This window comes from Sander vitreus, chromosome 20, assembly GCF_031162955.1.
Source record: "Sander vitreus isolate 19-12246 chromosome 20, sanVit1, whole genome shotgun sequence".
Classification (NCBI taxonomy): Eukaryota; Metazoa; Chordata; class Actinopteri; order Perciformes; family Percidae; genus Sander; species Sander vitreus.
Window position 1 is genome coordinate 14,730,739 of NC_135874.1, and position 20,907 is coordinate 14,751,645.

General features: G+C 39.6%; 1 protein-coding gene across 3 annotated transcripts; it reads left to right on the forward strand.

Annotated features, from left to right (window-relative positions):
• The first annotated feature begins 427 nt into the window (after positions 1-427).
• Positions 428-16,534, forward strand: grhl1 (grainyhead-like transcription factor 1). 3 transcript variants are annotated; one of them, XM_078276753.1, is made up of 16 exons: positions 428-610; positions 2,841-3,030; positions 3,306-3,379; positions 4,205-4,338; positions 4,428-4,663; positions 5,258-5,340; positions 5,671-5,824; positions 5,928-6,039; positions 6,476-6,570; positions 9,387-9,630; positions 10,280-10,407; positions 11,663-11,691; positions 11,917-11,999; positions 13,560-13,645; positions 14,192-14,256; positions 15,107-16,534. In XM_078276753.1, exons 1-16 carry the CDS (start codon positions 591-593, stop codon positions 15,219-15,221), a joined length of 1,848 nt encoding a protein of 615 aa, XP_078132879.1. In that variant the 5' UTR covers positions 428-590; the 3' UTR covers positions 15,222-16,534. The 3 variants fall into 3 exon arrangements, with proteins under 3 accessions (XP_078132879.1, XP_078132881.1, XP_078132880.1); XM_078276755.1 differs by having other exon boundaries at positions 4,428-4,546; XM_078276754.1 differs by lacking the exon at positions 428-610 and adding an exon at positions 807-1,152.
• Positions 16,535-20,907: the final 4,373 nt, after the last annotated feature.

Genomic DNA, 20,907 nt, shown 5'->3' on the forward strand with positions numbered 1-20,907 from the left:
GAAGATGTTCCTTGCTCCTGCAGTCCTTAAATTAGCACCCCACCACTGATTTGTGCAAATACATTCATCAGTTGTAATATTGATGCATCTTTAGTTTTTTTTTTGTTTTTTTTCCCTTTAGTGTTTTATCCGTTTTTTTTCTTTTAATCACCTTTGTTTTAACCTTAAACCCTTTAATCACGTTTTTAACAAATTATGTAGGCCTAGCCAATTTGAACATAGACATTATTTCTTTCCAAATGAATAACCCAAATGATAAAATCACAGTTGTTAAACCCTGCTCCTCCTACAGCTCTCAGGTAGGCCACCAGATGAGCCAATCACAACCTCGGAGAGGGTAATTGACCGTTGGCCCCGCCCTCCCAGACACCTGTAATCCAATCCGCGGGCCTGTCACAGGTAAAACCGGGCTTAATATCTAAGCATTGCCCCAAAAAAGCGAGAAAAGCCGACAAAACCCGTTCTCTCACTAGGGGACACCTTGTTTGTTGCCGCGGCCCTCATCCAGCGTTAGCGGCGGAGTTTTTCACGATAAAGAAGACGGATCGGATTTTCAGTACCAACTAGAAAGTCCAGTTCGACCGACAGAGATGTCACAGGAGCATGACAAGTAAGTTGTCCTGACGCTCCACTTTTAGCCTGCCGAACGAGCACGAGACACTATAAGCTTGTAATACTGACTGTAAATATTTTTTGGAATTTATACACTTTTTCTGTGAGTTCATTGCACAGACCGGTTCCGAGGAAACTTTGTGTTCTACCTCTGACCTGCGACTGCTGATATTTAAGCATTCTTTTAGGATTATTTATTATAGATTCTTTCTTTTTTAAACAAGGGAAGTTTACTTTAAGACTGGGCTGCCAAGTGGGAAAGCGATTATATCTCATAGTTTCCCATGGTGTAACTGCGCTCATTTCACCTGTCATGTTCAAGCCTGTACAGGTGTATCTCCACCTGTCGTGCGAGCAGAGGCGCCTGTTAGAATAAAAACTGTCCCGTAGCGATGGGCGGTTTAGTGTTTGGTTTTGCTTTAAGCTCTAGAAGTTATGTGGATAATCTTAATTATGTTTATTCAGGAATAAACATGGACCTCAGCAGCATGGAGCTGTCAGCTAAAGAAAGCTGGCTCTGCAGATGGTTATTCTATTCATGTAAGAGTTTTGATCAACAGCTTCACTAAAAAAGTATTCTTTTTTAAAGATGAATAATTTTCATGTTGGTATAAATGCTAAGCCTATATTCTGTATGTTTTTTGAGGTCAATGACAAGGAGACTTTTAAGGGGAGTGAAATTGTACACCTGCTAGGCGTTGGCTCGCCTTTACTAACACAGACAATGTAAGCAAGCACAGGGCCTTATGAGGTTTTGGTGGATTTTACTATAGGCTATATGACTACATGACTCAAATGTTTTGGGTGTCAAAAATTAGAGACCACATGCACACTTCTCTAAATGTTAAAGGGTTTTTTCATGCTTTTGTACATTAAAAGTGACAATCTATTAATTTATGCTGCATTACTGACTACAAGCTAAATCTAATTTTGATCTCAAAACAATCAAAGTGTTCTTTGTTTTGGTTTAGTAATGGATTACATTTCCTTAGAGTTTTATTGCCAGTTAATAATGGATCTTATCAGGTTGCATTATATGAATAGGACAATTAGATATAAGATTACTAATTATCACTTTGCTTTGACCACTGAGAGGGAAAAAAGCTATGTTTGTTGTAGATACTCAATGTGGAAACTGAGCCAGTCTGTTTGTACTTCATCATAATTACTTTGTTGTGGCAGAAAATCCAGCAGACAGATTTGGTGGCAGGATGATTGAATGTGTGTGTAGTTTCTAAAGTTTGACACGGAAAGCTAGTGATCTATATGAAACTTTAATAACAAGAGCTCGACTAATGACTTTTCCTTGTTTTAGGCGTTACGCTTAACCCATCTAAGTAAATAGAAGCTGAGCAAACATTACAATTTACAGTAAATAGGCATGTTCAGTGTTGACATTTTGAATGTATCTCACTTCTTGAAACTGAAGCTTAATTTCCTTTCAAATTCAAGCTGTTTACATGAGTTCAATGAACTTAAATGTACCCCTTTAATACTATTGCAAGCAGATGAGACACATAGAAACACAAGCCGGTGTGTTCTAATTTGTCCAACTGAGTTCTGTTTAGCAATGACTCTAAAGGCCTCACAAGGCGAAAGAGGAGGAGTGGGATGCAGCCAGTGACTTAGAATAAAAACTCATGATTCTCTTACAAAAAAAAAAACAGTAGCATGGCGCTGGAATGTGACAGGGTCAGGTGCGTCACTTGCGGTCAGTTCTCAGCCAATGAGATGTCCCCGAACCAGAGTCGTCACACTGGATGAGCCTGTAGAGCATCTTTTGCTAGAGACACTTCGGTGGTTCGATGGCTGAGAATTATTGTGCAATCATCGAAAAGCTTGAACAACAGGTCTTACAGATAAAGAACATCTACATGGTTGATCTCTCGCTCTTATAACCTGTTTGTGTGTTCTGAACGAGGTTGTGGTTGTACGTCTTGGCTTTGTAAACTGGTATATGTCAGTGAGGAAAATAAATAATTTATATGCTTGATAAGAAGCTCATATAATCCAGAGTCTATATCTGCTATTTGTCAACATGATTCAACATGATGATAGAGTATATTTAAAGTAATGCCATCAATTGTTGACATCAACTGAAACATGATTTGATAAAGAGTTTCAAATGACATCACATAAGCAGATCTCTGCATTAAAAAAAACATTAGCATCTTAATAATTTGGTTAGTACACAGCAACTTATGAAACATCCTCTTCTTTTCTCGCAGTAAGCGTGCGGTCCTGATTCTCCAGAACGAGCCGGGCTATGGCGGCCAGCGTCGCTCCTTCACCACAGAAGATGAGGCCTGGAAATCCTTTCTGGAGAACCCGCTGACGGCTGCCACCAAGGCCATGATGAGCATAAACGGAGACGAGGATAGCGCAGCAGCTCTCGGCCTGCTCTACGACTACTATAAGGTAACAGGAAAACCTTATGAATTACTGTCTTGACCATGCAGGAAATAATTCTCCAATTTTCTGAGCTCTTTTGTCAAAGATTCACAGTGGATCCGGAAACAATCAAATCAGGCTTTACCTATATGATCTTCTTCCATATTGACATCCGTCAATGAAGCAGCATCTGTTAGACAGAGCCCTATGTCATATAACTCATCTATAGACAGCAGGATGACCCGGCTTGTTGGATGTGATGTGGTCAGACGCTGAGCGGCTGTGTTTACCCTCCCATACAGGTGCCCAGGGAAAAGAGAACAATAACCCAGAGCAAGCCAGAAACACTGGTCTGTGATGTGGATCCCAACAAAAGGTAAGCAGCAGCCCTCACCTAATACCACCTCCCTTTAAAAAATAAGAGCATGAAAAGCTGAGGGGATCTACAGCATGAAAGGAACAGAGGGATTCAAGCTATTTCACATTCTCTGAATTTTATGCATGCATTTGCATATTTATGTAGAAGCAGTACAGTGTGCAGCCTTAACTGCTCATTTATTAAAATCTATTTAAAACTGTACACATATTCATCTGTGGAGGACCACTTTGTTTCTCCAAAAAGACTTTTCAGGAAGGAAAACAGCCTTGGTTTTAGCTTGAACACAATTAAGGAGCCTCTCCACTAGATTTGCTCTTCATTTAAAGTTAAAACACACAGTTATACTAACTTTTTTTATCAGATGATCTCACTGAGACACAAAAAGAATGAATATAAGCAGTCATACGTGTCATAAGTGTACAAAATACACTTAGAAAATAAAATATATAAAATAATAATATAAAATACACAAAATAACAGATAAAGCTTTAAAATATCTAAGGAGAATAAAAGAATATAGCCTGAGAGCTACTAATTCCTTTTAAATGGTTATCTAAGGGTAATCAATCAATCAGTTTCTCTCTAAATTAGTTGCACAGCAGTGAAAACATAAAATAAAAACACTAATCACATGAACACATTTACAAAACAGAAAAAGCACTAAGAACAGGTTAAAATATGAGTAAAAAAACATATAATCTTAATGTTAATTAGAATATAGGTCCTGAAAGGGTATATGTGCTCATGTCAGGGTATATGAAAGAGTTAATGTTAGTTTTGGTTAATGGGATTCACAATATGCTGGATAACACTTTGATGCAGACACCAGCTCCAGTCTGGACACACCATGGCTCCTCATCAGGACGGCGGTATGGAGAATAGGATCCAGGTCCTTAAGGGGCCCTTCAATATTCTTCAGCTGGCCCAGGACAAGAGGGCCCAGTTTCCCTCACCAGGTCTATTCACATTCTTTTAAAATAAAAAGACACAAGCAGCTTAAAAACAGAAAACCTGATCGTCAGTTTGCTGATTTATTTCTACTCAGACACGACCGTCACTGTTTCCATTGCCGCCATGCCAAACTACCCTTCCGTCAAGACAGAGGTGCCCACCCACGGCTTCTCAGTGACCGTGCCAAACAACTGTGCCGAAACTGACGGCCATGTGAGTGTCTTTGAACGCCAGCTCACCCACAACACGGTCCAGTTCAGTCCCAACACCCAGTCACGCACGCCCCCCGACTCCACCTTCTCTGAGAGTTACAAGGATGGTTCCCAGGAGGTGTGTGTTTCGATCCCCCTTTCTTAACCCCACTAATGCTCTCCCTATACACCCCCCCCCCCTCCCCTCCTCTTTGCTCTCCTCTCCACTCTCAGATCTCTGCCATCACACAATAGGATATTCACCTGATCCCATGGAGCCAGCGGTGGGCTCAGCCTTCCCTGGTTTTATTTGAACATGCCAAAATAGCGGCCAGTGTGTTATTATGCCATTGTCTCACCAACACAATAAAGTGCTGTACTTTTCTCCTACAATAGCCAAAGCCCTTTCTCTCTCCTCTTTTTCTATTTAACCTGGAGGGGAATTACCTTAGAATAGAGTAACCCAACAAAACCCCTGTAAAGGAGGGGATGGGGGTGGGTTAGGGAACTAAAATAAATGGGGAAGAACAGATTAATAAAATCTACACAAACTGTTATAAGTGGTGGAAGAAAGAGAAGAAAATCCCTGAGGGGCACTAAATTAAAGTATTCCTCTGGTGAATTATAAGAAGAGGATACTAAAATAAATCATTTCAGCAAAGTAGCTGTTTAATATCCTTTTTTTGCTGAGCCTTACTTCACACTCTTTATCTGTTTTCTTTGTGCGCTGCAGGTGTTTTCCTTCCCAGGGGATCTCCAGTTACGAATGTCCTCCATGTCGCCTCGGGACTACAATCAGTTTAACCCCGTGCAGGGGTAAGTTGTGCTGCCGCCGGCCCACCGTACGACTTCCACCGCCATTCAGCTTTTTGACACAAGACAGCAGAATGGCCTCATTCATCACAGTCACAGGGGAGACACCAGACTCCCCTTCGTGTAAAGTACAAGAGTCTGCACACACAGGCTTTATCTGGCCCAAAACACTGACTTTAAGGTCATGTTTTACCTGCAGCGGCTAAAAGAAGCGTGCACCATGCTGAATGCTATTGTTGTATTTTTCTCCAGTTTTACAAAAAAAAAAAGCCCTTTCTTCATATTTTATTCTTGATGGTTACTTAATTCTGCTGCTATTTCACCGTATTTTAGGAATAACTTTGAGTACACTCTTGAGGCGTCCAAGTCTCTGCGTCAGAAGACAGGTGACGGGACAATGACGTACCTCAACAAGGGCCAGTTTTACCCGATCACCCTCAGGGAGGTTGACAACAAATGCATGCAGCAACCCATCACCAAAGTCAGGGTAAGAAAGAACAGAAACAAGTAACAACAGAGGATTACTGACATTAATCACATGCTAAATTCACATTATAACATACTAAGTTGTCGTGTGTATGCATTGTCAGAGTGTAGTGATGGTGGTGTTTGGAGAGGAGAAGTGCAGAGATGATCAGCTGAAGCACTGGAAGTACTGGCACTCTAGACAGCACACTGCCAAACAGAGGTGTCTGGACATTGGTAAGAGACACTTTTTTTTTTATTTAAGCTGTCAATTACAAATTGAAAAATATGTACTATTTGGCAGAACAAGAGTGCTGCAACAAAGGCTCAAATCTAAAAGAGTCAAATAAAGTAAAGTGTAACATCTTAGACACTGCTGGTGCACAGATTGTGGTGATTTTAATGATCCAATGATTCATTTCTGGTTTTCATTGAGCAGGCTGAGTAATCCTCCTGTGTCTGCACAGTTAAGTGTCTGGTTGAAAGGGCAGCTTAGCAGTAGCTGACAGAAAAAGGTGTGTTGCTAGGGATTTATTCTGCAGCCTTTAAAACCTCAGCGTGTCTTACCGTAACTTAGTGAACAAAGTTTTGAATACACTTTTACACTAGCCTGGTTGGTTCCGCTGTATATCTCACTCTGCTACATAATTACTAAATTCCTTGTTTTACACAGCTGACTACAAGGAGAGCTTCAACACCATTGGCAACATCGAGGAGATTTCCTATAACGCCATTTCCTTCACCTGGGACACCAATGAGGAGGCCAAAGTAAGACAATAAATCTGACATTCGCACACTGCTTCACAGGTATACAACTTAGTGACACCATCTTCCAGTCACCAGGCTGCTTCTGACATCATTCATGTAAGAACAAGGATAGTGTTTGGTCCACATACTTCCTTGTCTTGAACTCTTAATATGAGCCTTGAACCTCTTACATCAACACAACCTTAAGCCAAATAGACTACTCTTCTTTTTTAAGGTCTTTTTAAGAACCAGAATTAAGGTTTCAGGTGTTGTCCATAGACAGTAAAAGAAATGGATAACGTGACTCCGTTGTTTTCCACGGAGACCAGTGAAGTCTATTAGAAGCACTTTTCCGGTGATGGCTGAGCGTTACTGCGCAGCCTCCAACTGAGCTTGACGACGTAAATGTGACATTAGCAACCTGTCTGAAAGTTGTAAGTCTTCTGGTAGCTGTGCCAAAAGAAATCTCAATCATTCCCAATCTTGCAGAGACGGAGAGCGTAGGTATATGTAAGGAGATAACATAGGCACAGGCTAATTAATATATATACTAATGGAGCCTTTTATACATTGTCGTGTTTCTTTAGAAATAAACAATGGACAAATAGCGTCTTTAAACGCTTCAGATGTAAAGTTATTCGCTGTCAAAGTGGCAAAATGAATGGCAGTCAATGGGATGCTAACGGGAGGTGATGGCTTGAGAGCAACAAAATGGTTCCATAGGAGGTACGCTTTGCGGAGGCTGGCTTACCCCCTTGGTGTTGTCACCCTTTGTCGGTGATAGTCAGCAGCTTTGTTCATGTGATCCTCCAAAACAGTTGTTAAAGACAAATATAAATAGAAGAGCGACAATGCTTTCACGTCGTTCCTCCCATCCTCTTGTGTGTTTAGTCTTGTTGCGTAGAGACATGGAGGTGTGTGGTGTGAGTTTTCTTGACTGGTCCAACCTGCCTGTCACCCCTATTGTGATGCTGCGTGTTAAGGTATTTCTGCACACCATAGGCTACAGAAGTAACAAAGAGTGCAGGAATGAGGAAACTCAGCAGGGGATGATGAGGACAAATTAGTCAGTTAACAAGTAAAATCCTGTTCAACGAGTAGGAGAGGTGACTGAAAGGAGGAGCTCCTGTCCTCTCTTCCACTCTTGGATTTTTTGTTTGTTGTTGACCCTCATGTCAGACTGCCACTGATCCACTGTCAGTGTGAGATGGAGGACGACTGACAAGCTAACAGACGAAAAGACGAAAAAGACAATGTGGCGTGACAGAGCATCTTGCTCTCTGTAGGGTACACTTATCCTAAATAAAGTCACATGCACAAACCTTTCTGTCATGCAAGCATGCATGCACGCACGCACGCACGCGCGCACACACATACACATACACACACACACACACACACACACACACACCAGGATGTGGGTCTAACTGCCTTGTGACTCAAAGCCTGTGTCCGTAGGATGCTCTTCGTGTGTGTATTCTGTGTGTGAGAGCCGGGGTGTGTATGTGTGGCTTGCCCCTGAGGTGATTGCTCTGCAGCATATACTGTATGTATTTGTGGTGTATTTGCAGAAGGCAGCTTCTCTCTTATGTTTACCTGCTCTGGGGGCAGTTTGCTGATGTTATCACAAAAAACATATTTTAATGACAATAATTTCTTTTCAACTTAAACAAATGATAATTGAAGTTGCCAGAAACTCCCAATACAAGACAAAGTACCACAGGTGCTTCAAAAAATGTACAAATCTTTATTGATAATCACTCCAAATATTATCATACAACACTTCAAGGGTGTAGAAAATAATGTTATACTATTTATACACACAAATACAGGAGAGACATGTAAGAAATACAACTATAATACAGTATATTTAAGTGATTTTAATCCAATTCGACAGCCATAAGTTAGATCATGACATAACATGATACAGCACTTTCAACTGTTTTTTTCAGCTTGTCTCTACATAATATATATATAAAGTTATGTTACTATAAATAAACATGCTTACTGTATTCACTGATAAATAGACGGACTCCCGAGGATTTTACTTTCTTAATGCAATGCTCAAATACATTCACAAAAATACATTTCTTCCCTTTTAGTAATATATATCAGTGTTATCTGCTGCTTAACCCTTGGTTCCTCTTTGTCAGGTGCTGCCAAACGCTATGTTTTGATAGTGTGTTTTGTTGACACAATGATAACCTGTTTTCAATACAAGCACCAGGAGGACAAGGGAAAAGAAAGAAAAAATATGAGCCTGTGATTACAAGAGTCAACCAAAAGAGGGCAACACAGAACACTGAATGTAGTCTGGGGACTGAACTGCAGAAAGGCCTTCAGTGTTTCACACATGAAGCTAATTGGAATGAAAAATAATTACAGTGAAAACCTTCTTTATGATGATACTTGTAGATGTTTTTATGTTTACTTTCTCTAACTTTGTACAGGTGATGTTGGACATTTTCTCTGTGCTTTAAAGGTGCTGTAGGTAGGATTGCAAAGATCCAGGACAAAAATTTGAACATCGACAACTTCTCAGTCCCCCCCCCCTTTCTGCTAAAGCCCAAAACTCTCCTAAGCCCCTCCCCCCACAAGGGAGAATGAATGTGTGTGCATGAGCAGTGATTGACACACCCCCATAGTGTGATTTTTGCAAATCGCACTACAGGCTGTAGGTGGTACCAGAGTAGCCGGATCTTTTTTTAAATTACCTGCTTCATGTAGTTCTACTGGAACATAGGGTCAGTTTCAGCAAATATGACAGAAAGTTAGTTTTATAAGTCTTACCTACTGCACCTTCAAAACACAACTGTTCCTCCTTCCTCCCTCCACAGATCTTCATCTCCGTCAACTGTCTGAGTACCGACTTCTCTTCCCAGAAGGGCGTGAAGGGTCTTCCTCTGAACCTGCAGATCGACACCTACAGCTACAACAACCGCAGCAACAAGCCCATCCACCGCGCCTACTGCCAGATCAAAGTCTTCTGTGACAAGGGAGCTGAGAGGAAGATCCGAGACGAGGAGAGGAAGCAGTCCCGCCGGAAAGGGAAGGTCGCTGAGCACAACCCTGGCCTGGCCTGTGAGTCACTCAGTAGTACTTTACCTTGCACAAGCCTTGCACAAGCGGGGGACTGAAACCACTGTTATTTGATCTACATTCTTTTCCTACCTAATCCCAGAGTTTAAGTGTATTCGTGTATAGTATAGTTATACAATCTGTTAAGTCTTCTTAACAGATGAAAAAATCCACACACGGCCTCTTTCTTACCTCAAATCACCTATTTCAGAGTTATAAGATGATCTTTCTTTGTCTAAAACCTGCACCAATCCATATTTTTACGTGAACAATGGGTCAATGAACCCAAGGAGAAATAGGCCTATCACCCAACTCTGCAGTTCCTCTCAGCCCTACAGAGCGTTTTAGCTTGTTTCGGCTCATTGTTTTTGTTTCACTGGCTGCAACTTACTGGACTGTTGGCCCAGACACACGACTCTAAATAAATGCCAGTGTTGCTCTGTGTTTTCTGGATGTGTAAATTGTCATTTTTTTGCTAACACATAAATGTTAAAACCTCATAAGGTGTTAGCTTGTTGTTTTGCCCCCAAGTGGCCATAACAATATATTATTGCAGGTTCAAAGACTTTGAAGATGTCCTTCTGCATTAATAGACACCGATGGATGTCTAATGATAGACTAAATGGCTCCCTGTTGTGTCTTTTCCTCTCAGTTGTGGATGTCAAAATTCCCGTCCTTCAGAAACGCAACGATGTGACCATCTTCAAAATGATGACCGACCACGAGACCCAGCCTGTCCTTTTCATACCTGACATTCACTTCTCTACCTTCCAGCGCCATGTAAGTGCCAGTCACAGACACAGAAGTCTAGCATGGATTAACATATCCTACATGTCATTTCTTTGACATCAACATTTTGTTTTGCTACATTTATGTAATATTTGTAGCATCTTAGATTGTCCATAAATATGTTGTTTTTCTGCTTCTACCCACTCGTAAGCCAGCAGGCTGAGGTGACCTGCTTGCTTGCATGCTAGTTGGCAGGAACAGTGAGTTCTGGTTTAGAGCTCTGATATGAGTCCTACATACCAATGGCTGTATTTCAAACCACTTATTCACAGGATGAATCATTTACCAGTGACTCAAAACAAACGGGGAGTTTCAGAAGATACTACCTGTACTGCCAACTTAATGTCTTTGGATGCTCAGAGGAAATGGTGATGGAGAGAGGACTGCAGTTTTGTTAATAATGTGTAGATGCTATATGTGGCACTCTTTAAGCATGCGTGCAGTTTGTCAGGTTTTTATCTTCTCTGTGACTGGACTCTGTGCTTTGCTTCTTCTTGTCAGAACAAACACGTCACATGACACTTACAGAGGGGTGTGTGAATGTACACCCGGCCAGAACACATTCGTTTTTGGCTCAGTTCAGGCCCTTTTCATGTTTTTTTTTGTTTTGTTTTTTTACGATGAGCTGCTTTATTGAAAGTGAAATAAATTGGAATACTTGTGGCCTATGAGTGCCCCCTGCTGGTCACATTATGAGTAGTCCCAGCTAAGTACAAGTAAAAAAAAGTACTCCCTTTATCCCTTTAGCTTACTCTTACTAAGTTTACATTGCTACCAGCAAGGCTTAGGGAGGGACAGGAGGTTATTGTTGTTGTTGTTGCCAATGACATTTAACCTGACTGAACTGCTATCAGTTTCCGATAAACTCTGGGTTTACTGGGTTCCCTCTCAGAATAGAATTCTATAAACAGTAAAGCCTTCAATCAATACAGCCGCAGCGCAAAGAAAACTCAAAAAAAGAAAACAAGATATTTTGATTGATCTTCTCCATTATAACATTGTATTCAAGTTTGTACTGCAGCACTTGCAAAGTAGGACATTTTAAACATGCATTGCAGAATATATATTAAAATTATATTTAACTTAATCTTAATGTCTGTTATTGCCATGAATATTAGGTACTTTATTCTCAGACATCTACAGCTGCTAATATTAGCAATTTAAAGTAATCTCTGATACTATATACAGGCCTAGTCTTTGTTATTTTCCATGTGAGTTCATTTCTCTGTTTCTGTTTCCTCTGCAGCCTTACCAGACAGAAGATGGAGAGGAGAGGTGAGTTCACTGTGGCCCTGATTTCATCCTTACTTTTTTCACACTTGCTTTTAAAGTAGTTTTGAACCGAGACAACCTTTTGCACCTTCCCTTAAAAGGCATATAGAGACACGTGTTGTTTCTAGGAAATGCCCTGGGCTTTGTGCGTGTACATATGAGTTTTATAGCCTGTTAGCTGGTTGTTAAGGGCATTTAAGCAGTGATTTGTGTGTGTTTCCACTGCAGCTCGGGCATGAAGCGATTACCTTTCAGTGATGATGAGTTTGGTTCACCCCCAAACAAAATGGCAAGAGAGGAACCAAAGAAAGGTAGTGTGTGTGTGTGTGTGTGTGTGTGTGTGTGTGTGTGTGTGTGTGTGTGTGTGTGTGTGTGTGTGTGTGTGCATACGTGCGTACTTGCACATACGCATGCAAACAAGTCTATGCCCTTTACCCTATATCCTGTACATAGGCATACAGCAAGCTTTTTTTCAATACTAAAATATGTAAATAAATGCTTTAGGATTTGTTATATCTAGAAGAGGAAAGTCTTGGGGTTTACCTTGATCATTTAAAACCTGTTTCACACAGATTTTGCCTGAATACACCTGCATATTCAGGCTTCCCAAAGGCAGACTAGATTTTGCAAAATATGTTTGTGCAGCAGTATTTAAGTCTGGAAACGTAAACCATCGACAGAGAACTGATTGAGCTGATTAGATGTATACCATACCAATCAATAGCTACAGTGAGGTTTCAAGGGGACACCAGATGCTCCTGTTGCACAAAATAATGTATTTTTCCCCCTCTGCTTTTTTTGTGAAATGTCTGCATACCTTCACCTCATCATGCCTGTAAAAGTCCTTCAAATTAACAATCTCCAAAGCATTAATCACTCTTTGGTGGTCTTTCAACTGCTCACAACTCATGTCACACTATACAAGACATTAACCTGTTATGAGAGGTGACAAGTAGATTTCTGAAGTAATTGTTGATGATTGAGCAAAAAGCATGTTCAATTTGTCACCTTAAATTGACTTTAAATTAAATTAAATTCAATTAATGGTTTAGGTGAAGTTTTTATAATCTTTCCATGTTTTTTTCCAGTTGGAAAATTGGCAGTGGTGCGATGGTTTGGAAGGGAGAGTGCTGCCAATCTATGTCAATGTTGTCTTTCTCAAACAAAGAATTATACAAACATTATCCATGGCAGCTCCAGACCACAATGAACTGTGGCCTATATATGCTGTAGCATTTATGAAACCCCACCATATAGCCACTTACCAAACGCTTTCACTTGTTTTTTTGGGGGTTTTGCTCCATCCTGGAGCTCAAACTAGTGAAAAGTCTTGTGTACATAGTTACGCCTTTCAGTATTTGTTATATTTAGAGGCCAAATATATCACAAGGTAACCGGTTGGAAAACAATACGAGAAAATCTATTCAGAGCATTATCTATTTTGAGAAGACTAAGTGTTGTGAATGAGAGGTGGGTCTGACCATGTATGACGAGTGTGCTTCCTAGGTGTGCTTTGTCTGGGCCCAGTGCCACTTCTTTAAATATGGGTGAGGGCCCATGCAGTCTGTCAGGGGGGTATTTAGTTAAAATGGCCTGCAAATTTATGCAATACATCTTCAAATTTACTAATGGATTAAACATATGTGTGCATGTGCTTGAGCTTCAATGCTACAAAATGTAAACGGGGATGCAGTAAAGCCACAAATCCTCAAACCCACACAAATAAACCAAACCAGCAGTCAAGCTGCTCAGATTGACGCAGTGACTTTTGTTTAAGGCCAGATTTGGGGTTTGTTTTTGTATCCGACCCATGAACATATGTGCTTTTCTTTGACGCCTTCTTGTCTCTTCTTTCTCTTTTCACCACACAGTACTGCTCTACGTGCGCAGGGAGACGGAGGAGGTGTTTGATGCCCTCATGCTGAAGAATCCCACGCTGAAAGGCCTGGTGGAAGCTGTAAGTTGTCCTCCGTTCATTGTACTGGTGGTGGCTCGTATTGCATTTCGTGCACTTTTGTTTCTTATTGGTGGGCTTAAATAAGCTGTGACATGACACCCACCCAGGAATAATGTCGGGAAGAATAAGTACATGGAGTGGATTGGGCAGAGAGAGAGAGAGAGAGAGAGAGAGAGACCGAGAGAGAGAGAGAGAGAGAGAGAGAGAGAGACAAGGGAACCATAAAGTCAGTAATGGAGGGGAGGGATAGGAAAAAAAAGTTGCGGAAGCGGAAACGTCCTGGGTAGTGAGAAGTAGAGGAGAATGTGGGAAAAGGGTGTGAAAAATGGTGTAGAAGAAGAGAAAGAGGCAGGTGTGAGGTTACTTTAGGGTACAAGGTTCATATACAGTAATTATGGAGAACCAACAGTGGAGTTGATGAACAGATGAACCAGGTGTCTGTGAAGGATTAGACTGTTTTTTTTTGTTTTTCTTTGCATATGATCTTTGTTCAAGCTTTTATGTTTCTTGCAATACATTGATTTGTGTTTTGTTTTTTTCAACCAGATTTCAGAAAAGTATGAATTACCTTTGGATAAGGTTGAAAAGGTCTATAAGAAGTGCAAGAAAGGGTGAGTACAAGTCAATAACACTACACTACACTATGTCTGAAACTTTGTGAAGGACCAAACCTGCCATTAACGAATAACCAAATAAATACCTTCTATAATATCTCCTTCAGCAGGATTTCCCCCAGGGCCTCTCTCAAATTGTCTCTTTATGTCATATCCCTGTTACAGGGAGGACAAACACAACACTCATTTACACTTAAACTAAACAAATTTGACATTTTGCCTGATATATAATTTCAAACGTGTTCTTAATGGGAATTTATTTGGTAAATTTGTGAGTATAGGAATATATCCATACAGGCTTGACTGACATGACTGTGGTCTTGAGCAAAATATTGCTGTAGTACAATACATCTAAAAGGAATGTTTGACATTTTGGAAAATTTGCTTATTTCTTGACTAAAGTTAGATGAAAACATTGATACCACTCTTATAGCAGCGGGTTAACTTAGCTTAGCACAAAAACTGGAAACAGGGAAATGACTAGCCTGGCTTTGTTCAAAGGTAAGCTAACCGGCTGCTGGCTGTAGCTACATTTTGAAGAAAGTGTATGAGTATTTCCCAAATTGTCAAAACATTGCTTTAAAAGTAGAAGATAAAATAGTAATTTTACAAGTATTTTACACACACCTATATGTATACAGTAGATTGATTTGTCAGTTTCTTTGTGTGTTCATTAATTAATCAACTTATTTCCATATAAGTCAGGATATTAGTCTTTCATTTGATTTTGGATGAGGATGATATATATATATATATATATATATATATATATATATATATATATATATATATATATATATATATATATATATACAGGTCACTAACACCCATATCCGTCCTATAATAGGATCCTAGTCCACATGGACGACAACATCATCAAACATTACTCCAACGAAGACACCTTCCAGATCACCATGGAGGAGATGGGTGGCATGTTCAAACTCACGCTCACTGAAATCTGATTGGACAGGAGGAGGTGATCAGAGGGATGGAGGACGAATGAAATGGAGTTGTCAGTAGAAGTGGTTTACATGTCTAGCTATGCAGTGATTATGGACTTCATCTGAAACTTTAATCATGTTGTCTTTGTGCTATATTAATGTCAAGCAGATTTTAAAAGTCCCAAAAGAGGTATTTAAAAAAAAAAAAGCCATAGCTCTTAATAGACCGCAATGTTGATTAGATATGTAAGTTATACATTTTTGACTCATTTTAAAACCTTTTTTGTGCATACAAATCAACAAGTGACGACGAGGTTTGATTGATGTGACACCTTCTTTTTGTATTCAGTAAGTTGCACCTCAGATAATAGTGCCTACTTTTGTAAATGATTGTGCAGAGCATTTGTGGTGCTGCTATACCTCATTCTATGCAAGCAGCAGTGTTTCTTTTAATGAGGAGAAACAGCTCATCTTTCCCTTACTAAAACCATAGCACTGATGATTACAATCTGTAAAGTTGGGTATTTAGCACACAAAATGAAGACAGCAAATTGTTGATGGAGCCCCAGTGGTTCAGTGTATTAATACTAAACAACATGGCAGTATTCAGTGTGTAAAACTATCTTCAACCATCATAAAAGTTAGGGTAGAATATTGTAAATATGTGTGTGTGTGTGTGTGTGTGTGTGTGTGTGTGTGTGTGTGTGTGTGTGTGTGTGTTTATTTTTTTTAACATAGGATACATGTTTGTAAATGAAATGACTTTTTGTCAGATCAATATAGATAATGGCCTCTTTGAAAGTATTAATTAGTCAGTAAATATATTGATAATAATGCTAAAACACAGCTACCCTTCCCCTGTAGAGTAGTTTTCTGAATGTTGATGAAAAGGTTTGATGAATGTCTACTAGTCCAGGCAGGCTGTTCTGGAAGTGCAATAACATATCTAGGTTCAGACAAATTCAGAAAATGAATCTCCTCTATTGCCATAACTACAGTATATAATACATATTAACTGTTAAACCATTTTTTTATGGAAATATTGTTGTATATATCCACTGAAAACAAAATGGATCTTTATGATCCCTCATTTTGTATCTCAGTACTTATTGTGTATATATTTATTAAGAGCTGGAAGTGGGTCTTTTTTTTTAACATATATATCCAAATTTCTATTATTCCTATTAATATAATGTTTTTTTTCCTTTTTATATGAAGTTATTCTAACATTACATGTCAAGGGTCAAAACCTTAACATGTTTTTAACTGTTATTGTTTTTATGTAAAGGATTTGATGCACAAAGTTCCCAATAAAGGCTCTCCAGTAGCTTCTGTTTTGGTTGTCTGAGACTTTTTTCTTCTCTAATAGTGTTCAACCTATTTTTTTCCTTTTCAAACATGGCTTCCATAATACAAACTGCCCATATTACAACATAATTGTAATCTATGGCTAATAGTAGGTCTGTGGTTGATGTGTTGAGCTTCAGCAGAGATTAACTGTGCCTGTGCCAGTGTTTTCTGTCTATCCATAGGAACAGATGTCTGGGCATCAACCCTAACCCTGTGCACAGGAAACAGGCATGACAGGACAGCCTGGTGCAGAGAAGCTGCTCTGTCGGAAACTTGGCCACAAATTCTTGCATAAAGTAGGCTATTATTTGATATTTTAGCCACACCAGTGGTTATGTCAATCAGCCGGTCCACAAGACTGAAATATTTCCACATCTATTAGGAAGAATCCTAATGACTCTGGTGATCCTCTAGCTCCACCATGAGCTTGATATTTGCGGTTTGAGTGAAATGTCCTGACAACTATTGGATGGTTGGCCATAAAATTTGAAACAGACATTCATGCCCCCCTCGTTATTGTCAATCACTTAAAGGCAGGGTTGGTAATGTTGTAAAGCTAGCAAGATTTGAAAGTAGCATCTCCTCCGTCTAACCCCTCCCCCTGCTCTCGGGGCTCCAACCCACACACAGACGTGTACAAGCAACGCCGATTCAGACCAGAGCAGAGAAAGGACCGCAATTTTACTTCATGTCTCTTTCACCAGTAAGCAAACACGTAATATCATACAGAATGTTTAAAACAAAGATGGATACTGTTAGCAAGGCTGGGACGACGCACATTGAGCTCAGGCTCGTACACAGGAAGGGTAGACTATGCACAGCAGGGCAAGGAGACATTTCATTGGTTCTTTCCAAGCGGACCGCAAGGCAGTGATTGGCGGGCATTTTTACAGGATTACAGCAGCTATAAATCAGATCTTTTTCCCATAAGTTATTTATTGCTGTCAAGTAGTGAAGACCATTTCAAACATTTCAAAATAGTCTATATTGGAAACAGTTATCAACCCTGCCTATAACTTTTAATTTGTGTGTCTCAGATTCTCATTTTCTTCTTGTATGATTTCCTTTTTCTACATTTTAATGAGCATTCTTAGAGGGAGACTGAGATCTAAGATTTTTTAATGACTGCTTCTCTGTATTTGTTGTGCACATGCCAACTTGAAACATGTAACACGCTAAACTAACATGGTAACGAGTATATTTCATATAACTGTCAGATGATGGACTCATAATGCCACCACCTATCTATGTAGCACATGACACTCTCTGAAGGTTCAGGTGTGCAGGTACAACTGGTCACTACTTATTATGTTTTGTTAAAAACCATATTCACCACTAAATCACATTAGTTGTTTGTTATAATCAGCTTAAGTATGCAGTGCACAGATCATATTAAACCGAGATAACTAAGGATGTTAAGTGTCTGTATGGGAGGGGCATGGTCATTTGAACTGTTCTGCGCTGAAGTGATGCAAAAGCTCATGCAGGAAAAAAATGTGTTCTGAATGGTTTCTGTCCTAGTTAAAGTGTGTTTTAATAATGTTCTGTTAATGTTTTGGGTGTGAATTTATGTTATCTAGGTTTTAGTTTTGTATGGTTGATTTTGTGTTCATGTTTATCTACATCTATTATTGCACCATGACCGAGACCCGCGTGGGGACTGATGGGGTCTGGACAGTGAATAGGTGTTCAGTTGGACATACTCAAATTGGAAACCGATAATTCTGTTTCTTTCGTGACACTTCCCTTGTAGTATAATGCATTGGAAAATTGCAATGAAATGTGTGTATGGTTTCTATTCTGTTACATGAAACTAATGTATCAAATACATGGATCTTAAAATTATACTGTCATAAAGGAAAATTAACAATATTAATCAAGGAGTTATTTATGTATGTGTTAGTGGTGTGCAATACTGCAATATTTGTTATCGATCCGATCCGAAGTAAATACAGGGCCAGTATCGCCGATACCCATACTGATACTTTTTAATAATTAAGATGGATGCATCATCAAATTGCTAAACCTGAATGAATTTTCATGACCTTTAAGTGTTTTGTGATGTTACCTTTGGATTATTAACAAGTTAAAACCCAGGACATAATGTTCATATGCTTGTATAAATTTGTTGTGTTACCACTGTATCTTACAACCTTTTTACAAATAATACAGCTTGCTGTTGTTTCATTTTCGGCCTGAAAATATAGCCACACAGTGTGTGTGTGCTGCTGGCTAACGCCTAGCTGCTTGCTTGCTTATTTGACTGGCGCCGCTGAGTCACGTGACGGTACAACATCAAATCACAGGAGGGGGGAGGAGGAGCAAAGTGTGCCTGCTCTGCACAGTGACAGGAGCGGCACTTTAAAGCAGCGGCACTTACACAGACAGCCAGGTTGCCTCTTTGACGAAACCGCAGCAGTGCATACGGAAGAGGAACTGAAACTAAAGTATCGATCTTATCACACTGGTATATATCAATATCAATACCAACGTTAGTATCGATATTATCGATATTTGGATCGATCCGCCCACCACTAATATTTGTTATGTTTCTTTGCAAGCTTTAGTGCGTAGTTTCTGCCTCCCCCATGAGGAATTCTAAATAAAGACGACAACACTGTCGGCGCATCCACATGACACAAGCCTTCCGTGATTGCGCACCACCCCCACCCCTCCCCCATGCAGTTGCTAGCAAGGGGGTAAGCTTCTCCTCAGACCGCATAGCTCCTATGGCGCCATTTTGATGCTATCAAGCCATCACCTCCCGTTAGCATTCCATTGACTGACATACTAGACAAAATATCTTCACAGTTTCTGAACATAGCCATACTGAGAAATACAGAGAGAGTTTTGTGGAGCTGATTGTCTTCATTAGCTTTGTATCAACTCATTTGGCAATGGATTGAATGTAACAGACGTTCATTAATATAAAAAAGTTACGCACTAAAGCTTTAACTGAACATGCTTATTTTAGACAACATGACTCCTGAAAAGAATTATTTATGTTTACTAATGGTTTTTAGTAATGACTACTAATGTAAACTTGATTTGTCTACTGCATCAATTTACCACTGTGTTAATACAACTTGACCTGTTATGTTTCACCTTGTGTAAAAACTTTCTAAAAACTTTCCAGTAAAATCAACTAATTCGGGATCACAGTGTGGTCTGTCTCTCTTTTACTGTCTCTCTCACTCTCTACTGAGATGTCCTCATTTAACCTACAGTGTCAGGATGCAGCTCCTGTCCTCTGTATAGATGACTCTGAGTGAGATCAGGAAACTGGGTGGGCTCACAACTGGGACATATGTTCTCTTTGTTTTCCATCATGCTTTCCTACTAACAGTCAAATGTTACATCAACAGAATAGCAGGTACAGAATAATATGGGCCAAACATTGAATCTCTACACTGATCTCTGTTAATCTGCCTACTTTTTAGCTTTTTGTCTGAATAAATGTGTTTTTTATTAGGACTTACTACAAAAAATCTTGTTATGAGTGATGGTATTTTTAAAGAGGGTGTACGCGATATTCAGAACATTAAAATAGCAGTAACCAACTATTTGCTATGTAAAGATATAGTAGAGTATTGGCATCATGAGCGGAGAATGAAGTCCCATTCCCTCCGTGTGTGTGTGTTGTAATCCCAGCTCCTCTGTTTTGATAGCTGGTCAGCCACACGCACATGTTAGTGCATGTGAGTGCCTTGTGTGTTGGTATCAAACGCAGAGGGCCGCGTGTTTCCTTTTTTTTCATATAATATCCAATTTCCTCCATTTCTGTAGTCCCTGCTTGCCAAAAGACTACAAAAGAAGAATATTTTATTCTATTATGTACATGTTTATGATAATTTAATGATTGGAATTACATAAATTACTTTTGAAACTACTTTTCTATCTTGCTACCAGTTGAAAATGTAACCATGTAACAATCTTTGTCTATATTTTTAGAACACAACTAACATGAGTCCAGTGAGTTTCAATATTTTTTGGGGCAACCTCTTTTACAATAAGATAATATAATCTGGTCTTTTAACACTGTGCTCTGAGATTTTTGTTTTGTTATTTTGTGATACAGTTTGCATTTCTGTGGGTGGAGACCTTCTCTTTTACAGTTGATTGCTTACATTTTCTGCAGGAAAAAACAATCAGCTGTTATAAACTATTGATTGGCTGTTGTCTGATGTCACATAGCTGGGGCAGAGATGCAAAGTGTAAATGTACACACAGCATATGACAGTTGCCATGGAATATCACTTAGAGTCAGATTAAGTTGATTCATCATTCAAACCGGCCGGTAAATGATGTTTTTCATGAGTATAGGTGTTTTTGCACTGTCTCTGCACTCACGATGGTG